General features: G+C 37.4%; 1 protein-coding gene across 1 annotated transcript; it reads right to left on the reverse strand.

Annotated features, from left to right (window-relative positions):
- Window positions 1-11830: 11830 nt before the first annotated feature.
- On the reverse strand, window positions 11831-13721 carry LOC121248652 (xyloglucan endotransglucosylase/hydrolase protein 2-like). The gene is made up of 4 exons (XM_041147190.1): window positions 13502-13721; window positions 12978-13078; window positions 12472-12665; window positions 11831-12325 (listed from the first exon to the last, which is right to left on the reverse strand). Exons 1-4 carry the CDS (start codon window positions 13689-13691, stop codon window positions 11911-11913), a joined length of 900 nt encoding a protein of 299 aa, XP_041003124.1. The 5' UTR covers window positions 13692-13721; the 3' UTR covers window positions 11831-11910.
- Between the last annotated feature and the right edge of the window lie 9117 nt (window positions 13722-22838).

Consider the following 22838-nt stretch of genomic DNA (forward strand, 5'->3'; position numbering starts at 1 on the left):
AGCACAGAAGGTGGCTGCACTTACCAACCTGCCACTTAGGACATGATCTAAGAGAGCCACACTACATTAAAGACAATAACAAAGTACCTAGTACGGAAGACGAACGCATCTAACACGGGAGGAGGTATAAAAACTAAATCCCAGGTTAGAATACAACTTACATTCTCTCATATACAAAAAATTTTCTCTAAGGATCAACGAACTGACTTAGTCAACATAGGTGTTTCACCAACCTCGAGCCCCGACCTTCCTTGTATTGCAAGAGACTGAACTCTATGACCGATGTGCAAAACACGGTGTTAACAATAATTAATCTACAACTCTCTTGTAACTTTATAATAAATAAATGATAGTTTATTAAACTCAACTTTAACGTAATGATACGAATGAATTGTGAAAAAGTTGTGCAAGTGTATTATTATTTATGGATATAATATGATCATTTTTTTTTCTTTTGGTTACTTGGAAGTAAATTGAATTCCTAGACAAGATAAATATTCTCTTTTGTAAAAAGAATAAAAAAAGGACCTCCTACAAAGGCAGTAAATGATAATATTTGCTTGCAATGAAATTTGTATTTTGTAAAACAAAATAGATTTTGTAAAAATATAAGAACCGATCTCCATGCTTTTTGTAAATCTGAGTATTGATGCTAATAGGTTTGATGAGAATTCCAGACAAAGCATCACTCTTTCTGTTGGGTATAATATAAAGGGGTCCCAGTCTTTTAGAAACCTATCACCAATAATAAAGGAATGAATAAGATAAGGAAGAGATAAAACCAATAGATAATGTAAAGAAGAGACAAAGTCAAAAGAAATTGACTCTGATACAAAAATGTGAAAGTAACATAAGGCAATGACCAACTGCCAACTACTCCAAAGAAAAAAAAAGACCTCTATAAAAAGAGAGAATTTCTACAAATCTATAGATTTCTCGAGAGATAGAGGTTGCTCATAGTATTGGCTCTCTCCTCCAGATTTCTACTGCAAAGGTGTCTTCTTCAACCTCCCATAAGCCATATTTACTCCATTGTATTAAGACAAATGAGAGGTCATGAGAGATTATAAAATCATCTAAATATAGTAAATTTCAACCCCAAACAATTCATGGACGTAGGTTTTTATAACGAACCATGTAAATTTCAGTGTCACTCTCTATTTATATTTTATATGATATATTTATAATTTATTTCATCAATGAACATATGAGCACTATATCAACACTCAAGCCGTCATCGTGGTCCATTCAAACATATTATTGGTCATTCAATCCTATTGTTGGGTTTTGATCCTGTCAAAAAAAATGTATTAACAATTTGACACCGTTTGTGGGATCAAGATTTATCATCCTCAAAACAAAAAAGATGATCGATGTGCTTGCAAGATCTCCTCCACAAAGGCAAATAAGTATTCGTTCTCCTTCATTGGGTATTTCTTTTGATTATAGTGCATGGCGTGATGCATATATGCACATGCAGGTTAAATGTGAAGTGGGTGAACCTTCAACTCGCCATTAGGACCTAAGCAATGAGACTTGCCCCGAGCAACAAGTGTGGCATGCACTTGGTCTGCCCACACGACGAGTGAGCAATAAAGCTTCCCTCCCAACAAGCATGGCTCACAGGCAAGCAACAATGCTCACCCCAAAAAATATGTAGGCTTTAGGCAAGTAGTTTGCTCGGCACACCTGGCATGCAAAAAAGCTCACTAAGCTACACACACTTGGCAAGCACTTCACTTGCCAGACTGAAGATGGATCACGTGGTAAAAGCTTGGGTGAGCAATGTTTGCCCTGAGCAATACACATGCAAGCAATGCTGCTCATCACGAATAACGAGCAAGTACCCGCCTCAAACTCGAGCAACAAATCTGGATTGCAGGTAAGCAGATGGCAGACACCTTGCCCCCAATGGGCAAGCATTGTAGCTCGTCCTGAGCAAAAGGCGTGGTAGGCACTTGGTCCGTTCGCATCATGGGCGAGCAATGCCTCACCCTCAAGCGCAAAATGGCAAACAATTAGCTCACCTACGCAATAAATATCAGGCAAGAAATGATGCTCGACCTAGGCAACAGGCAAGCTGGCCACTAGCTCACCCTGAGCAACAAGGATTGTAGGCTATTAATGTAGCTTGCCTCCAAGCACAAGCGTAGGAACTTAGCCCGTCCCATGCAATAGGCATCACAGGTGAGCCATGGAGCTCGCCACTTGCAAAGCACATGGCTAATAGTCGAGCAACAATGCTCGTCCCAGTGAAAAATTACGGAAGGTTAGCACTCAACCTGCACATACATGGAGACCCTCGGGCGAGCAATGAAGCTCGCCCCAACGATGGAGAGACTCGAGTATCTGAGTCTTGACTGAGTAATGACCAAGGCAGTCAGCCCACCTACATAGAAAAAGTCTCAGATAAGCAATGATCAAGGTGTACAATAAAATGTGTCTGGGTAGAGAGGTTCAAACACGCACTAAAGATCACTTAAGGGGCTCACTGGTGAGCTATAAAGGCTGCTCCAAAGCAATGAGGCTCACCCACAAACTTTCCATTTTACTTATACTAACAAGTTTGAAGTTGAGTATTCCACCCATACCCCTCCCTAGAATTCTACAAGGCTCCAAAAGAAAATGAACAAATATGAACATGGCGATAGAAAAGCTTACATACAACATAGTTTGCTAGTCGGTCTAAATCAACAAGGCTCAGGCCTCCTGGGCTCAACCATGAGACCCCATACATGCAAGCAACACAAGAGAATACGCAGGCTAGATGAATAAAAAAAACACCCAAGAATGGACAACCTCCATCAGGCAAAAACAACTTAAAGACCAGTCTCCATCCAGTAAAGCCACTCAAAGACGGACAATCTCCAGTAAACAAAAACCACTCAAAGATGGACAATCTTCATCAACAAAAATCAATCAATGGCAAACAATCTCCATTAGGCAAAAATCACTCAGAAGCAAACAATTTTCGTCAAGCAAAAATTGAAAGCAGCAGCTAAATGGCTTGGGTTTGTCTTTCTCAAACTCGTTGTTTGGATTTTATTTTCACTAACAAATTTTAGTTTTTAAAGGTTTTCCCCACAAAGCTCATTAAGATTCCAAGAGAATCTATAAGGATGAATAAGTAAGAACACACTTTACTTGCTAGTCTTAACCAAAAGCAAGTTAAGGTAATGCACATCCCAAACAAGAACCTTAGGGTGAACAAATGGAATAAAGAGGATGCACAATGGCGATCAACCCCTACCATACAAAAATCTTGGAAACTAGCCACCTAACCTTGAGCACCAACAATGGGGTCGCCTTCGAGCACCACTCAGGCACCTCAACTCCTTATCTTTACCAGAACACACCGCCCCAGAACACTCGCTTAGGTGTGTCGAATCTTTACCAAAGTCCTCAAGGCTCACCTAAGTGACTCGAGCCCTCGCTACACTCTAGCAAAAGAAGAGAGAGAACGGAAAATCCTAACAATGGGTTGTCTCTTGAGCCACACTTGAACACTTCAGAAATCAAACTATCACCAAACATTTGGTCATGGCTCAGGTTTGCAAGTCTCAAACTTGTGATTTGGATTATTTAAACTAACCAGTTTGGTTTTTGGTGAAAACTTCTCAGAACAGTCAGGTTGCCTAGAGTCAGACACTCGAACCTCCCGGCACATCAAACAAGGCACACATATGCCTTCATGTAGCAGCACGATAGAGCAGGCCTCCAACCACAATAGCACGGTCGAGAAAGCCTCCTGCCAAGTGAGAAATGTTAGCGTATGTGCATGTGACCGAGGCCAACACTCGCACAAGAAAGCCTGGCCACCCTAAAGTCCAGCACGTTGACCTCCCACGAAACTGGTGAATAGGGCTAATGCACTTTTATGCGACTGAGGTTAACACTCGCACAAAAATCGGGACCACTCCAAGAGATAAGCACTCAAGCCCCTACAAAACAAGTGACCAAGGTTAACGCACACGTGCGCGATCGGGGTTAACACTTATGCCTTAGCAAAGTTGTTGAGCAATCCTCCCACTACCTCGTCGAAGTGGTTAAGCAAGCCTCCCGCTACAACAATGGTCGAGTGAAGTTATTGTTACCTTATCGAGAAGTGTTAGCATACACGCATGAGACCGGGGCTACCTCTCTCACCTTAACCATTGTCGGTGGGTTATTTTCGGAAGAGAGCCTTCAAACTCCATAACCGTCTTGTGGGGTTGCCTTCGGAAACAAGTCGACGAGCTTGACAACTACCTAAAATGGACTCATGGGTTGATGGGCTTTCTGACCACTAAGTGCAAGTTACAACAAACTAACTAAAACCTTAATACCAACATAAAATTGCCTCAAGAGGGCAAGAAGTCCATTAACACCAAGGAAAACAAAAACAATTACCAAGTATGAAATACGAAATACGCACTCTTCGCTAATGATAGATGGTCCTACGCTCGGTTATCAAATATACGCTCACACAAACAAATGTCCTAAAGGTCCATCCTCAAAGACCCTTGCCAGGACTTACATGTCTCTTTGAGGTCTACCCTCGAAGATCTTCATTGCATCAAGCGACGCTAAAAAACTAGAGACAAGTTTCCAAAATTTGTATTTCTACAGTTTTCATAAGCAGTTCCTATCATGGTTGACTTGAAGATTCTCCAGACTTTTTTGTTGACCTTAAAAAGTGCAGGCATCTGTTGGATATAATATGAACAAGGTCCAACCCTTTGAAAATTCATCACAAATAATAAAAGAAAGGTTAAGGCAAGGAAGAGATAAATCTAGAAGATAAACCAAGGAAGTGATCAAGCCAAAAGACTCAGGTACAAAAAGGTGAAAGTGACATATATAAGGTAAGTATGACTCAACTACTAAAAAAAAAGACCTCTATAAAATGAGAGAATATCTACAGATCTATAGACTTCTCGATAGACAAAGACTTCTCAGATTATTGCATTGGCTCTCTCTAGATTTCTACATCGAATGCTTCTTCTTTAACCTCACCACAACATTATTTCCTCCATCGTATTAAGAGCTATAAGAGGCTATGAGAGACTATAAAATCACCCAAACATTGTAGATTTTACCCACAAACAACCCGTAGATGTAGGCTTTTATGCCTAACCACGTATATTTTTATTTCTCTCTCTCTCTATTTGTACTTTATATGCTTTATTTTTTATGTATTTAATCGATGAACATCCGAGTACTATATTAACGCCCAAGCCATCATTGTGAGTGATTCAACCGTATTGTTGGGCTCCAAGTTTCACCCCATTGGAATAATGCATTAACACTTTCCATTTTATATTAGATGTAAAGCGAAGTTTTTTTTTTTTTTTCCTTTCAACAAGTATGCTTCATTAGAAACTTAAAAATACTAAATACAACTAGTATGGATACATGAAAGTAAAAAATACAGTAGTAGTAAATAACGTAAGCAACTTAGAAAGGTGGATCTTTTCCACTGTGGATTTCTAAGAGACATTGGGGGATCCTATTCAGGGGTATGCTACCTAACAAGTTGTTGGTTACTGCTCATTGTGCAATGGAATGCGTGCATCAATTCTAAAAATGATGTAATTTTATTATGGTCCAGTCTTGGAAACTTCGTAGAACCTGTGTGTCACTAATGATGCCATTTATTATCTAATTAGTGTTTGGTTGCGTCTGTTGTAGAGCTGTTATGAATTTTTGTGAGTCTCCTACTATGAAAATCTTTTTTTGTTGTCTTGATAATGCTTCTTGGACTCTTATGAGTGCTACCCTTGCTTCTCCTAGATGTGGATTGCTGCTAGTTGAAAATGATGTCACTACAAACTGGACTGAGCCATTGTGTGTTATGTCAATTGTTTCTGAGATGCTGCCTCATGGTCTTACAGCCACTTCAAAATTGATTGCGATATGCTCTTGTGATGGGAGGGGTCTTTCAAGTAGGTTGACTGTTGTTTTCCACTCCCATGCCTTGTTGTGATCTTTATAAGTATTGTGGACTTGTGTCACAAACTGATCTATGAGAATGGTTTTGCACTCATGTATTCTCCTGTTTTTATAGTACCACAATGTGTCCATTGTAATGGTTGCATACAGTTAGAAATTGTGAAGATCTTCCAATAGGATATTCAACTTGTTTATAGGATCTAGGATTGACAATGTCTAGCGTGAGATATCATTTCTTTCTGCAATAGAAATGTCTAATGGCCAAGACTGTCTCCATAGGATTCTAGAATACGAGCATTTCAGAAAGAGACGGGACGTAGTTTCTTCATCAGTGTTACAAAGAGGACAAAGGATTTGATCATTCAAATTGAGGCAGGCCTTGAGTAGAGATCTAGTTGGTAGAATATTGCTAAGGACTTTCCACAAAAGAAGTTTTAACTTATCCTGGATTTTCAGGGACCAAACCTTCTTCCAAGTTATTGAGGAATGCACTAATGGTGTATTTTTGGAGTAATTTGTCAGTACCACATATGTAGACTTGACAGAGAACTTTCCAGTGGAGTGATGAATCCATTTGAGTTTATCTCTTATATTATTGAAATGGTGCTAAGCTAATGAAATTTTCTCTATCTCATTGACAGTTGATGGAGTAAAAAAAGTCTGAAGGAGTATTGTATTCCATCGTCTAGGTTCCTCAAGGATTAGTTCAGATACTGACATGAGGGGTTCTGTCCTTAAGATGTTTGGAGATGGCTCAGGAATAGGTGGTGAGAGCGTGGGTATCCATGGATCATTCCAAGCTTTAGTGTCAACTCTATTGTTGATTTGAAAGCAGAAGCTGGATGCAATGAAGTCTCTTTGTTTCAAAAGATATTTCCAGAATCTTGAGTCAGTTAGTTTAGGAAGTATGGCTAGTCAAGATGAATCTTTCACATACTTATCAAAAAACAAGTTTTTCAACACATTTTTATGATTGATAAGAAGGGACCATCCAAGTTTGCTCAAAAAGGTTTTGTTGAAAGTAGATGTAAGTCTTAGCCCTAAACCTCCCATGGATTTTGGTTGACAGATTGATTTCCATGATTCAGGGGTAAAGATGTGAGATTTGTGTGAGTCCAAGCCCCACCAAAATCTCATACACATTTTGTCTATTTTTTTCGTGATTATTTTTGGAATTAATATAGTAGACATCATATAAACTAGTATGGAGCTAACCACATATTTGATCAGAGTTGTCCTACCAGCTTGAGATAGAACTTTGGCTTTCCAACTAGCTAGTTTGGCTTGAATTTTGGTTATCATGTCATTGAAGAGTTTAGTGTTAGGCCTACCATAGCTTAGAGGGAGACCTAAGTACTTGATTTTTGAAGAGGCAACTTTGAAATTTAAAGAGTTTTGAATTTCTCTAGTAATGTGGCCAGATGAATTCTTGTTGAATTGAATGAAAGATTTATTTTTATTGATGACTTGACCAGACCAAGATGAGTAAGTCTCAAGGCAATATTGGAATTGTTTGACATTGTGTATAGTGGCAGATCCAAAAAGGATAAGGTCATCAGCAAATGCGAGGTGAGTGATTTTGTGGCCATTTATGCTGATTTTTATATCTCTAATATTCCCCTTTTGTTCTTCTCTAGTGATGAGTTTAAAGAGCATCTCACTTTTAATGATAAAGAGGAAGGGGGATAAGAGATCCCCTTATCTCAATCCCTTCTTTGGGTTAAAGAAACCCTTAGGTTCCCCATTAATAACCATTGAGAAGGAAACTGTGTTATACATTCTTTTATTCAATTAACCCACTTGCTTTGGAAGCCTAGACATTTTAAGACAGTAAGCAAAAAGTTCCATTTCATGTAGTCAAAAAAATTTTTCATTTCAGTCTTGATTGCTATTTGACCCATTTGACCTCTTTTGTGTTTTAAATGATGGAAAATCTCTTGTGCTACAATGGTATTTTTTTTGGATCAATTTCCCAAGGATGAATGCAGATTGCTTTTGAGAGATGAATTTATGGAGAATGTTTTTCAATCTATTTGCAAGGATTTTGGTTATGATTTTGTAGCAGACATTTGATAGGCTTATTGGTTTGTACTGGTGGATTGTGTTTGGTAATTCAGTCTTAGGAATGGGGACAATGTGGGTGTTTATTTCTTTGAGGAGTTTACCATTAGTGAAGAAATTCTTGATGGCCTTTAAGAGGTCCTGGTTGATGATGTCCCAGTAAGTCTTATAGAAAAGACCTATGAACCCATCAGGACCAGGAGACTTAGAAGAAGGAGTTTATTTGATGGTGTTGAGAATTTATTCATTAGATGGTATTCTGCACAAATTCTCATTATCCAGGTAGGAAATTTTTTCAGTGAATAAATTTTCTAGGTCCTCAGGAAAAATAGGTTCAGTGGAGGAGTAAATCTTGTGAAAGTGATCAACGAACATATTTTGGATGTTGATGGGACCTGTTATCCACTGGTTATTATGGTTTTTCAAATAATGAATGTGGTTCCTTCTTCTTTTCATGGTGGATGACATATGAAAAAATTTTGTATTCAAATCTGTTATGGTGAGCCATTGCAGTCTCATTTTCTATCTCCATAAAATTTCCTCTCTCCTAAGTTGTTTATTAAGACACACAATTAGGCTTTCCTCTAATCTGATGGATTGGTTTATAGGGTCATTTGATTGAATATAAGAAAGCTGAGTATTAAGTTGTTTGATCTTTGTCTGAATATGTCCAAAGCATTCCCTGTTCTAAATCATGAGATTTTTCTTAACATGTTTGAGCTTTTGAGTGAGAAGAAAGGTAGGGTTACCTAAAATGATAATGTTCCAAGCTTTTTGAATCACTTTTAGACTAGAAGGGTCCCTGGCCTAGAATTCCTCAAATTTGAAAGGTTTGGATGAATTTTTTGGGCCAGAAGTATTTAACAGGAGAGAGGCATGGTCTGAAGAATTGATGGGGGAGGTGGATGATGGTTGCATCTGGAAAGAGCATTGTCCACATAAAGTTTGTTACTCCTCTGTCTAGCCTTTCTCGAATGTGTCTAATCCCATGTCTTTGTTATTCTATGTGAACTTTGGTCCAGAATAACCTACGTCAACCAATCCATATTGGTTCATGAAGTGTTGGAGGCCTTTTGGTTGTGAGGGAGAGGCAAAGGCCTTGCCTCCAATTTTTTTTCTTTGGCTCATAATTGAATTAAAGTCTCAAATGCTTAATATAGGCACTGGAAATGATTCTATAATTGTGCTAATCCTATCCCAAAAAGTTAGATTTTGGCTATTTTGTGCTTAGTTTTTGGCTATTTTGTGCTGAACAACATGCTAGAATGGGCAACCAAGGCATATGAGCAGGATCCGAGTAAACCATAAAAACCATAGCATTACTAGAAATTAAAACAGGTTCTACGTCTAACCCTGAATGCCACATACACAAAACCCTTCCCCATTTGCTCAGGGGAGGGACATGCATATACAAAGAAAAATCTAACATGTTAACAACACCAACAACATGTACACTAGACAAAATTATTTCTTCAAGGAAAACTAGATCAGGTTGGTGAGTCCCTAATATGTGCCCGTAGTTCCCAAATTGCAGAGGAACGAGCAAGTCCTCTACAATTCCAGCAAAAGATCCTCATTTCTGATTTGGTGGCAGGATGGGCCCTGCTACCTTGGCCATGTCAGTGAGATCAACAAGAGTCTGGGAAATTGACTAAGAATTGTTACTATATGTTTGGACTGAGTTGTGTTATCTGGGAGGCTCCACGATTTCTTTGCTTTCACTGTGAGTTTTTTCTTCTTCTTTCTTGTGCTTTGTGCATGGAGCATAGTTGACAATGTTTGAGAATCTTCTTCATTGAGTTGTGTTTCCTTCGTTGGATTTTTCTCCGATTGGTAATTGCAGCTCTCTTCTTTGGTGGCATCTCTTCCTCATTGTGAGTGGGTTCCCTCTTCGTATTCTTGCTTTGACTTTTTGGTATGGAACTGGATGGTTGGGGAATGATTTTTGGTGCCGAGGGATTGCGGATTGGTGATGATGAGAGGGATTGTTTATGGGCTTGAGGAGTGTTTATGGTAGAGGCATTAGTCTCTGGGCTAAAGGTAGGTTGTTTGGGTTTTGATGCTAGGTCTACGGGTGGGCTTGAATCAGATGAGGGTTTAAGGCCCACGCTTGTTACAAATTCTCGTTGGTCATTGAGGAAGATGGGTCTAGATAGATTTTCAAAGTGTGTTAGGATCTGCTGGTAGACTGAAGGGCCATTAATGATAGAATTTATTGCCATTCTACCAAAGGTTGGGGTGTTGTGTGAGACTAGATGTTGAGTTAGGTTGGTGGTTAATGAGATGTGTTCTTGGTGTGATGGTTTTGGGTGCTGAGGTGCTGACCGACTTGGGGGATATTTTGTTGGTGGGCTCAATGTTTGGTTGACAGATGATGGAAGGGAAAGTGGGCTGCTAATATTTATTGGGGCCACTGGATTATTTATGGCTTACTGTTCATTATGAAACCATGTAGCCCGTTTCCTGGATTCGATCTTTGAGAGTTCTGGCCTTTTGTTCCTAGTGCAAGTTGAGATTCGTTGGTTCATGCATGGGAATTCTTTCAGAGGCTGCATTGCATCTTCTGTGTTGGAGGACTGCATACCTTCTGAGTACATTTTCCCCTTCCCCTTTTCTTTGCTTTTCGAGGTTCCTTCTGAGTATTGTGCATCAGGCTTTTGGATAACAGTTGGTTCTTGGATATGAACTGGAAGGAGCACAGCTCTTGGAACTTCTTTTTGTATAGTGGGTTCTTCTTAAGGGGGCTGAGGGGATCCCCTCTGATCACTTCGCCTGGCTGAGGTGTTCTTCGCCCTCATCCATGGTCCATACTTTGAGGAATCTGGAGGAAATGTATAGGTTGGACACGTTTGCACTATATGGCCAAGTCTTCCACATCCATAACAGAAATCAGATAATCTTTCGTATAGTATCAAGATCTTTCTTACTTCTCCATTTGGTCTGCTAACTCAAAACCTTCTGATAGTGGCTGCTCGACATTCAGTTCTACTTTGAGCCGCATATATCTTCTCAAGGTCAACCTGAAAATGGAGGCTCTTTCAGATTCTATTAGGTTTCCAAAGACTTGGCCTATCCTCTCCATATTCTTATTTGTGGGCATATCCATTGGTAGCCCATGGATTTGGATCCAGAACGCATAAAAGTTCAGAGCAATTTTATTGATGTTGAGTTCAGGGGGCCAGTGCCTTAGAACCATATGGAATCCTTTGAAATTCCATGGACGGTTGGCTAGAATCCTGTCTTTGTCTTGCTGCCTTGGAAATGTGAACAAAAACATGTTGGTGTCTATATCTTCAATCATGAGGCCAATCACAAAACACCACACTACTCTGATTGTTGCGTGGAAGGTGTTTTTGCTGAGAGGTTTCATGGATATCAGCTTACCGACAAGGGTGAGGTTTGAGAAGTGATTCACTGGGATGATTTCTAATTCCAGTTAAAGATCTTTCCATGAAAGGGCTTCAGTTTGTGTGATGAGCTTGTTGATATCAGACGAGGATGAAGTCATTTCGCTTGGTTTTGGTTTGGCTTTGACTGTGGTTTGTGTTTGTTCCGGTAGAGGGGAGGAAGTTTTGGTAGAGGTTGGGGGAGGGGAATGGGTTGACTACTAAGAGGGGGATGACTAACATACGAGGTAGAGAGCACTCATCTTAGGAGAGAGAGTTGGTTCTCTGAACTTGGGATACCTTAGCACCATGTAGACGTAAAGCGAAGTTAATTACAAGCAAAAGCAAATCAAAGTTAATGCTGGAGTATATATAGAGAATGTTATTTCTCAAGGTTATAAATTGCATGACTTGTTTCCGTGTGAAGTGTATTACATGCATGGATAATAAAGTTTCTCTCTCGTCAAAGTGTCTAAAACTTAATTTATTATATATCTTGCATACGTTCAAGTGTTCTTGTTTCATTAATTAATTAATGGTGAAGGCACTCGAGGGGAAGATGATCGGTAGGGTATCTAGTCCTATCAGAACAATAATCATAGTTCATGTACATATTTCTCACGTTCTCGTATTCTCGTTGCTCTTTATGATTCAGCTCCCAGTACTTCTCCGTATTCCACCAATACCCGGTAGAATAACAATGTTCAAAGTCGGCGCCTGAGTTGATCTGATCATGATCAACTGAGCAGGCACCGATTTCAAATCCTTGAAAGTGTGCTTTAAATGGTGCATTACTCCAATTCGTTTTTGTTTGGCCTCCATCGGTAGCCCAGCTATCTCCATTCCACAAGCTGGCTTCGATTTGCATTGGCTGTGATGGATACTCAACTCCTATGTCTCTCTTCATGTTCTTGAACACTCTGATGGGCGTATCATCCACAAAAAATCTGCAGTACGTACACAGTGTCTGAAATTAAGGATCATGTCTAGAAAATTACTGATCATCGATCGGACAGACAAACAGTAAGAATATAGACAGAAAGACATGATCAACAGACGAGATCATATCTTGTTAATGTTCCTACGTACGTACACAATCTGGTGTTGGTTCCAGAGAATTTTGTAGGTATGAAAATCTGCCGTGGGATCAAACCAAAGTAGAATTCTTTGCTCCCTATTCCCTTGACCATTTACAAATACATTTGTTTGCAATGTGTACGGCTTCCCTTCCCTATTCCCCAAGAACTCGAAATCCAGCTCATCATGCTTATTACCATTAGAGGTTAGCTGCATAATTATATATAGATACAGATCACCTTTATATGATTTTTCACTGAGAATCAAATGCATCGTGTATGACATATATAGTTTAACTAATGAGAAATACTTTGCTTGCATAGAAATTTTACAAAAGTAAATACACAAATTTATATGACTTGATATAGTATGTTAAATTGTAAAGTTATTTATATTATAAAGTAGATCTAACGTATCACATGAAACCATGCCAATTTGTGAATTTACTTTTATGAAATGAACTCTTTACTACTATAACACTTCTTTTAATTAATTATGATAAGAGAAGGTCTTAGGATTCACATAGAAAGCAGTAACTACTCCAGCGGAATCCCTGTCGGGTAGCTTCATCTTCAAATGAAAGAATCCAGAGGCATAGCTTAACTTGGATGCGAAACCAGCCCCTACAAGATACAGAAACATCATAGAATAGAGAGAAGCTGCAATTAGAGCCACCGTTTTAATTTGCTGGTGTGTAGAAAATTAATTTAAGCACGCGCGGTTAAGTGATTGAATTAATTAATAGTGCTGATTGAATAAATCCTATATATATCGAACATGAGATCATCTACCTAGTTTTAGTTTTCATGACCATATGTAATGACTAGAAGTTTTATATAGTTTATACCCTTGATTGCTTTCGGGGAAAGCTATGATCTGGTGTGCATACCGAGGCCAGATATGCATGCATATGCATAGAGTGTATATATATATATATATATACACACATAGGGGTGAGGAAAGGTAATTAATCGATAATTAGAATATCTATTTACAAAATAATAAGATAGATAATAAATAAGAAGGAGAAGGAGAGAATATATAACCCGAAGAACTATCCATTGAGAGCTGGATTTCTCTCCCTTGATTTAGAGATAAGACGTGATCAAAACCCCAAGTAACATTATAGTTTTCGTAAAAGCTAATAATGTCAGTGCCTTCAGTACTTGAAAGCACCAGATCATCAAGGAGTGGTAGGAGGAACAGTAGTAAGAAAGCGGGTACTGAAAACCCCATGTTTAGTACTGAGTGTTTCGGCTTGATTAATAGCTAGCTAGTGTTTGTGAAGCTTATAGTATATATAACACACGGTCTGAACGGCATTCTCCTAAGAAATATCATAAAGCAAAAAGGGCGTGATGATCAGCCTGCATGCATGCATCATTTCCTCTACCTTACCCACACGCTATTGACTACTCTACCCTATCCTCCATAACCAACCACATCATTTCAGCAGTTTTTGGAAGCAACTCAAGTGGAAAAAGCGTACAAAATATATCATCATTTTGGTAGATATATATATATATATATATATATTCGATCTAGTTTATGGGTATATATATATAATTAATATATGCAGAACATGTACAATTCTAAAGATTATAAGTTATCTAGGATCTTCTCCTTTGTCAATTAGTCATGTCTATATGCAAACCTCTCTCTCTCTCTCTCTCTCTCTCTCTCTCTCTCTCTCTCTCTCTCTCTCTATATATATATATATATGTATATGCGTGTGTGATCAGGATTTGAGCCAAGACAGACTGTTTTTAGACGATAGACGCTAAAAGAGAACAAGAAACTTCAGCTCATGATTGTTGCAGTGATGGTCTTGAAGTAAATAGTTGAAAAGTAGTATAATATATAAGTATGTCGAGAATATCGAACAAGAAAGCAAATTATATATGGTGCTATCATGCCCCTCAATCAGTAAAGTGTAGGGCCACACCGTGATGGGCTTGACATCACAAAAACATTAGGGCTTGGGCTGTCTTACACGTCTCATGTATAAAATAAATAAATAAAAAAAGAGGTTGAGGGCCCTACATCACTCAAAATATCGATTCTATTATAATATTATTTAATCTTTTGAAGTAGATTTTGTCCAGGCATTTGCTCTTATTCTAATACTAATCTGTTGGAGGGCAATTGGTTCTATGTGTACATATTTTACGGATTCAAAATTCAAATATGAAAAGAGAAATGTTTTATTTATAAATAGATTTTGTAAAAATAAATTTATAAATTAATGTGGTTTGATGTAGTACATTAAATTATAAAATAGATTAAACGTATCATATGAAATTATGTCAGTTTGTAAATTTATTTTTATATGATCTATTTGTAGTTATAACACTTCCCACGTCAAAAATAGAAAAATAATGATGAGTAGCATATAAAAATACAAATAAGAATTAGAACAAAATATCGTACAGATAAATAATCAGATTGTTTAGATATATAGCAACCATATAGCTTGCAACTTATAAATTGCCTCAATATTATACAAGGCCACAGCTACTGAATTTTTATTCTGCAAACATATATAGACGACTCACGGATCTTTATAATTGAAATTACAAATAATATATTTTTCATTTTGGCTCAATGCAGGATGAATGAGATCGCTTTGTATCAATAGGCTCTGACATTCACAAATGATTTCTTGTAACTCTCTATTTATAAATTGTCTTAATGCAATTGTAAAGGACGTGTTTCATATCACCAACTGCTTGGATGACCTGCAACAGATGAGAGGGCGGCACTGGTCGCCCAGGGGTGCTCTGATGCCTAAGTTAGAGAAACGTGATCTCAATATGCGCATATAAGCAAAAGTTAATGTTTAGTGTTACCTTTAAGTATTATTTATAGAGGTGTTGAAGATATAGATAAACACTAGTTATTCCATAATAAGCGGACGAGATAACCATCCTAATCTATCGGCGTTATCATATCACACGGTTAAACCCGTGGGTCACATGGGCCCTTAGACAGTGGGGGTATGGGCTCTTGGACAGTGTGCCCCCTAGTCTTGGGCCCAGAGGTTGAACCTGTCCACTAGTCGTGAATTTATAACCAATGGACCTAAATATCCTTTCCAATTACTCTACTAATTTCCTATGTGCTGGCACAAAGCGAATTAATTTATTTCATATCTTTTTAATTCTCGTGAAGGCATCTTACCCCGTTGGCTTGGGTCAAGTAAGCGGCCCATCAGACTTCCTTTCCTTCTACCCCACTGAGGATCCACATTAACTAAGATGTGGATCCAAACTTGTCGTCGTACCCCAAAAATGTGGTCACGTAATAGTTCGCACACTTTTATTCTCTCCCATTGAAAAGAATGGTAACCATCGGTGTTGTCACCCGTTTGGCTTCCCAAGAACCTCTTCATTATTACCCTTTCTCCTCTTTCATTTTCTTGATTAATTTCATCTCTCTCATCTATGTCGTATCTCTTCTTGTTTTTTCACATTCTCTCTCATTTTGCTTCTGGCACCCTCTCTCATGGCTAACCACGACTCTTCACGTACCCCTAACCAACCTTCGACCTAGACTCCGGCGAGGGCCTCTTCCCACACTGCTGAGGAGTCTTCCGATGGCCAAGCCCCTCCATTCTTTGAAGGATTCACTTGGCGTTCCACCCATACTGAGCGAGACCTAACGAAGTTGAGGTCCACCTATCGCATTCCCCATTCTGTAGAGCTCTATATTCCAGAAGGAGGATGCGTTGATAAGGAAGGGTACGCGGGATCTGTTGCCCTCTTGGTTTGTGCCCTAGCACACGGCTTGCGATTCCCCTTCATTCACTCAGTCCGTGATGTCTTAAACTTTTTGAGGTTGGCTCCTGCTAAACTTCATTCGCATGTGTGGCGTGTTCTATTGTGCTTGTGCATGGTCTTCTGCATGACCTTAGAGCCCTTGGGGGAGACATACCCAGACTTGACCGCGAAGGAATTCTTATCTTTTTATTCCATTAAGGGATTACCAGGTAACATCTGTAGTTTCCGCATTCGTTCACAACATTTGGCGGCGTTTGAGCCCTACCACTCTAATGCTCAAACAATGGCAAAGAAAAGTTTTCTTTATTTTTGGTGGATGTTGGAAATTTTCCGCCTTCAAAAGACACATTCAAGATTTTCTTGTTAGTGCGAATTGGGGTAACGTCCCTAACGACAAAAGCCTCTTGCTAGAGCTAACTGATAAAGAACGCTCTTGCGTTGATATAGTCCTCAACTAGACTAAAGAAAATGATGGTGGTCTGGGGACCAAGCAACTCCTGACCACTGCTAACATCAACAGGTTCCTCGTGGTGCCTGATCGCGCCCACGTTAAGGGGTGTAAACGTAAGGTCGTGACACTTCAGGCAAAGAGGCATGCTTCTTTGTCTGCTGAGCATCCCCAAAAATGTCCTCATCATAGTAAAGGCGGTGAGGGTGAAACTACAGAGCTCGTTGTGAAAGTGGAAGTGGACTCAGAAGGGGCCATGACTTCTGATTCTAACGTTGATGTTGGTAGGGGTATAAAAATTAATTGGAAGACCGGACCGGACCGAACTTGTGAAACTGGTCCGATTAATTTCAAAAGCCGATATCGGTCCAGTTCCAGTTTTATGCTTTTTAGGACTGGACTAGACCAGTTCACTATATTATATATTTTAAATTAATTTTTTTAATATTATATATAATATTTTTTATATTATATAAAATTTATATATAACATATATAATAATATAAATTATAATGATATATAAGATAATATTATTATAATTTATAACATAAAATTTTAATCATATGTTATAAATTTATTTGATCATATGCTTTAAACATAAAATATATATATTAACAACATTTTATAGCAGTTTTTTATTTGTTTTATACCAGTTTTCTATAGCAGATTTGTTTTTACATAACATATTTTTTTTATAAAGCAGATTTTTGTAAATAATAAGAGCATTAGCATTGGATTATGCAAATGCAAATATAAAATTTGTATAATATGACATGATTTTGCATTTGACTATTCCATTTAAAAGTTATTCCCACATTGGATTATCTATATATTAGTCAAAATAATAATAAAATATTATAAATTTAATAACATTTTTTTTTTCAATTTTTTTTGTTCTATTAATTTTTTTTTTCTAAATTAAGAACTATATAGAAATATTAATATTATACAATATGAGACTTGGATTTAGTGTGGTCCAAGTCTTAGTGCAGCACTTCTTAAAACAGTTTTCCTTTTACTTCAAGTACGTTAATTCTGTGGAGGAAGACACTTTCTTGCAACACATTTTATTCTAGGTATGCTGGCCCTAAATGGAGAGATGGATCTCTCCTTCCGTTTTCCTGAAAATGGAACTGAGTGTACCACCTCAGGTGCATTGGCCTTTTTCCTTACAAAAGGGAAGATTCTAGCCCGTAATCTTGCACATTGTGGTCTGCCCTGCAAATCAGCAAAAATTACAGCAACTTCAAACAATCTCAAACCATTTCTCTAGTCAAAATCATTTACACTTTTTCAATTTTTGTTGTATCTTTCAACTTAAAGAGATTTTACGAAAAAATGTTTCTAAATATAACATAGTGAACAAATTGGACTACATCCTCAAGCATAGAATTGGGTTCAATGGCAAGCAACCGACAACCTTGCACTGGGAGAGGGGGGCAGGCAAAGGAAGGGGAGGTATATTCAGGTTTCCATGTAGCAAGCATTATCAAAATTTCGTTGACATCTATTATTTGTCCCATAATATATTTTAATATTACAAAACTTAAACTAATACACATAAAAAAAAAAAAAAAAAAGGCCCCAAGAAAACCACGGATTTGGTAGCATCCAAAGAAAACACTATCTTAAGGTCATCAAAATGGGACCTCTAGTTCATACAAGCCAAAAAAAACCCAAAGAGAGCATAACACAACCTGCCCTGCAATTATAACTACGTCTCAACAAGAATTAGTCCTACTAAACTAGTTGATCAACAATTGATAGCCTTCAGAACTTCTAAGGTGACTAATCTCCTCTCTAAGTAGCTACAAATGCTTCCCACTAGAAATATGTCATTTAGAGTTTTGAGTATGTTCTTTCAGAGCAGAGTTTAACATGAAACTTTCATTCCAACAAAGCATGGAAGTCAATTTATTTTTTCCTCTCATATTGGTGAAAATAAATGTAATGAGAGTCAAAATGAATGTTGACCATCTCAGATAGAAATCTCATCTACACACCTGATATAAGTGTGGTCCAAGTCGTAGTGCAGCACTTCTTAAAACAGTTTCCTTTTACTTCAAATATGTTAATTCTGTTTTTGGGGATTTTTTTTTATAAAGTCAACTCTTAAGTCTTTCCTATATATCCTTCAATCTTGTGATCGACTTAAGTAGCTTTCAATTTTTACTTAGTTCAGCTCAAGCCACCATGAACAACCATTCTTAACCTTGAACCACTGTTATTGAAGAAAACAGAAATATACAAACAGCAATAGATCAACATGCACATGACTCCCAAACCAATCTCATTGCTACAGCTAGCCATTATCAAGTTATATATTTTGGTTGCAATTCTCTTCCTTCCAAAAAGAACCAAGTGATAACCTGTCTTGGCCTTCGCCACTATAATTTACTGATGGCCCGGGCCATAATGTAACATGGCAGAAGAAAACCAGCAGCCCGAAGTAAAATCATTGAGTTCAATATTTGGGAACAAGCATGTAATTCAAGATAACATTACTGATATTCCATTTTAATCCTTTACAATTAGATGCTGACAAATAATGATGCATTGACAATTTCACAGTAAAAATGAAATTGCAAACTTCAAAAATCTTCATGATGGGTTTCCATTCTCTAAGCATCGCACTTGGATTTTCAATTTCTCTTCTAATTTTCTCTGATTCATCAGCAAAGACTAAAAAGAACTCAAAAACTTAGAATTTGTAAAGGGTGAAATCGTAGGCACAGCCTGCGATCATATGATCCCACGTTTTTCTTTTCCTTTTCTTTTTCCTTTCCACCGAAAGAAAATTTTCACTTCCACCAATAACTCAGTAAACTACAAACGAAATACAAGCATATGAAAAACATTGAAATTTCCCTTGAAAGATTACACTATAGAGGAACTATAGTTACGACAAGCATATGAAAAACATGAAATTTTTTCAAACCACAACTAGAAGCAGCAAGAAGCACAAACACACAGTTGACCATGAAAAGCCACAAATCACGACCCAACCAAAAAGCACGAACCACAAACCACAAAGCAAAAATCATTGTCCAGCCACTAGTCTATCAAAATCAGGGAATCAAAACGAGTATCAAAAGCCAATTCGTGAGTATCAAGAAGGAAGAAGCAAGATATCTTACCAAGGGTTTTTGGGTTGACATATGCAAGACGGCGAGGGACTCTTTTGTTTAAAAAACCAAGCAAGTCTACCGAGATGTAGATTCACTATGTTAATGTCGATTCTGACATAGGGAAGATGAGGGAAGATGAGAGAGTTAGCAACTGAGTGGTGTAACCACGTGCGACGAACACCCAAAATAAGAGAAAATTTCCAAAATAGAAATGAAGCAAAGCAAAGGGAAGGAAAAGCACACACGCACCTGGGACTCCGAGAAAAATACTGGGACGATAAGAGAAATCATTCAACAGGTTTCTGGACACTAGACAGAACGAAAATGGTGAAAATGAGAGGGAGAGTAGGACGGACACTACGGAGAGAAGAAGGAAGCTCGGTTGGGAAATAGAATTTCGAGGGAAAGAGAGAGGTCAAACGGGACGTTTATTCAATAACTAGTCGGGAGCAACGTGCAAAGCACGTTTGTCTAATTGGGTTAAATAGGTTTTTTACAAAAATAATATGATTTTAAAAATGATTAATGAATACTTTAATGCTTAGAGACAAAAAAAATAAATTTTAGCAAATATTTTTGAATAATGATAGATCAGTAAAGTATAATAATTACATATTTGGATATATTAAAAAACAAAAAAATTAGTTCAAAATTAAAGTTAAAATACATTAAAATAACATAGACATTAAAATAGCATCATTGCCACCACAATAAATACTACCACACACTCAAAGAATGCACAACCAAGATTTTAACAGCCAAGCATTGCACAATGTACAACCACCATGAAAACACATTTAAAATGAAGTACACATTTATTAACAGAAAAAGGCTAAAAACAAAAAAAAAAAAGGCTTTGGAGAAGTTTAAACTCAGGAAAAAAAAAAAAAAAGAGAAGTATAGTTTTGCTTTTCACAACATAATTTCATGTTGAATCAATTAACTGAGTCAATATGTTCATCTTTATGCCTCTTCAATAATATAATGGAATTTCAATTTGAAGCTACCTATTTCTTGCAAGTCCTTGAATAAAATAACAAATTATTTCAAATCTCCATTTCCAAGACACGAAAGAAATGGACTTCATCAATTCTATGCGTCTCCATTTGCATCTGCTAACCCCTCAAACACAAAGCAACCCATAGATAGATATGTTGGCTTAACACCTAATGTTTAACTCTAGTTGTATGCATAGGTTGATTTAGAAATAACCACCCAGTAACTGCCAATCATAAGCAAACACCCAGATAAAAGATTAGCAAAACAATATGATCATATATACACATTTTCTTATGATCGTATAATCACGAAGATATTACAAACACTCAAGGCAGTCATCCATGTAAAGCATTAAAACTAAAACAAATATAACTGATATATAAAAATTAGAATCACTGTATAGATCCAAAACTCATACGAAATAAAAATTCATGCAACAAATTGTACTGCATTTTCCATGAGAAAGAGGAAAATAGAAAGCACTACAAGACACCCAAAACAGCCGATTACAAATAGTACCACGAAAATGAAGCAACCGGTGCCCATGAAAGAGAGGCAAATAACCAAATTGGATACAACAATACACATCAAAACAGAATTGGTCCTTGGTTCCTTCTTTAAAGTAATAGTTTAGTTATTTATTTATTCCAAAGACAAACATTCCAACTTTATTTTAGGGGTTTGGAGGTTTAAAATGAATGTGGTTGACAGAGCATTATTTGAAGTGAGACGGGGCTCCAAGCTCATCTATTGGACTATTACAAAGGCGGATCTAGCACTTATTAAAACATTGATATTTGATTCAAAGGTTGAGTAAATTTTATGTCTATCCCACTGTTTTGGGTTGGACACCATGCTAATGAAATTCTGGTGGAGATTCAAATTGGATAATGAGAAGCACCTTTTCTTGAAAAGCAGGGACTCAATCTGTCAACCAAAGCCTTTTGGAGGTCTTGGCATCCAAAGATGCACGACCTAAACCTTGCCCTCCTCTCCAAACTCAGTTGGCAACTTTCTGTAGGCTCCAACAGTCTCTGGGCCACCAACATTAAATCCAAATACATGAGAAATGCCCCCTTTCCAGACTCTTAAGTGAAACCTTGGGATTCTTGGTTTGGGAAAGGACTATGCAAAACAAAATCTGTCATATCTCAATGAGCTTTTTTCATTGTTAAGAATAGGCCATCCATCAAAGCCTTAACAAATAGTTAGATCCCCCACCACCTCTCAATTATCCCTAACACCAACCTTGATGAATTGTCATGAGATGTGGCAAACAGAAAATAAAAAAAATAAAAAATAAAACACTTTTAAAAAGCGAGAACAATTGTTGGGAATTGAGTTGTCTTTGATATATCCCAGCTTATTGCTTTTAAATGCTTTCGGTATGCATTCAACATCATATCTATCCATAACTTCAACAACCTAGAAGCCAAATTGCAAATAAATAATCATTGCACTTATGAAGGTACAAAAGGGCATGTAGGCAGCAACATGATAAGCTTAAAAGTAACTACAGAGAACGCTTACACTTTGGGAAGCATAAAGAGTAACAAGGCCGATAGGAACCAAGATGGTACCCATCAATAGAAATATAGAAATGGCCTGCATAAGAGATTCTCAACACCATAAACACACAAATTAATAACAAAATATACACATTCAACAATATATACTCAACTCGAAAACAATTTTTTTTTTTTTTTTGGTAAGTTCTCAACTTGAAAACAATATACAAACTGAATCAAAATATCATATACAAACCTCAAAGCAACTGAACTGCAAACCAGAAACTGGATACTTCCTGCAAAAAATAAACCAATAAATCAGATCAATTAAAATGAAAAAATAATAACACAGAAACGCGGTGAGATGTAAAAAAACAAAAAAAAACTCCTATTTCAAAATCTGCTGACACAGAAGAGTTTAAAAATATCAAAAAAGAAACATGCACGAAGAAAAGAAACTCAAGAGTAAGACACGGAAGGGAAAAAATTTGAAAAATAAACATGTATTCAGAAAAGAAACA

The sequence above is a fragment of the Juglans microcarpa x Juglans regia genome, chromosome 2D (genome assembly GCF_004785595.1).
Source record: "Juglans microcarpa x Juglans regia isolate MS1-56 chromosome 2D, Jm3101_v1.0, whole genome shotgun sequence".
In the NCBI taxonomy this organism is placed as follows: Eukaryota; Viridiplantae; Streptophyta; class Magnoliopsida; order Fagales; family Juglandaceae; genus Juglans; species Juglans microcarpa x Juglans regia.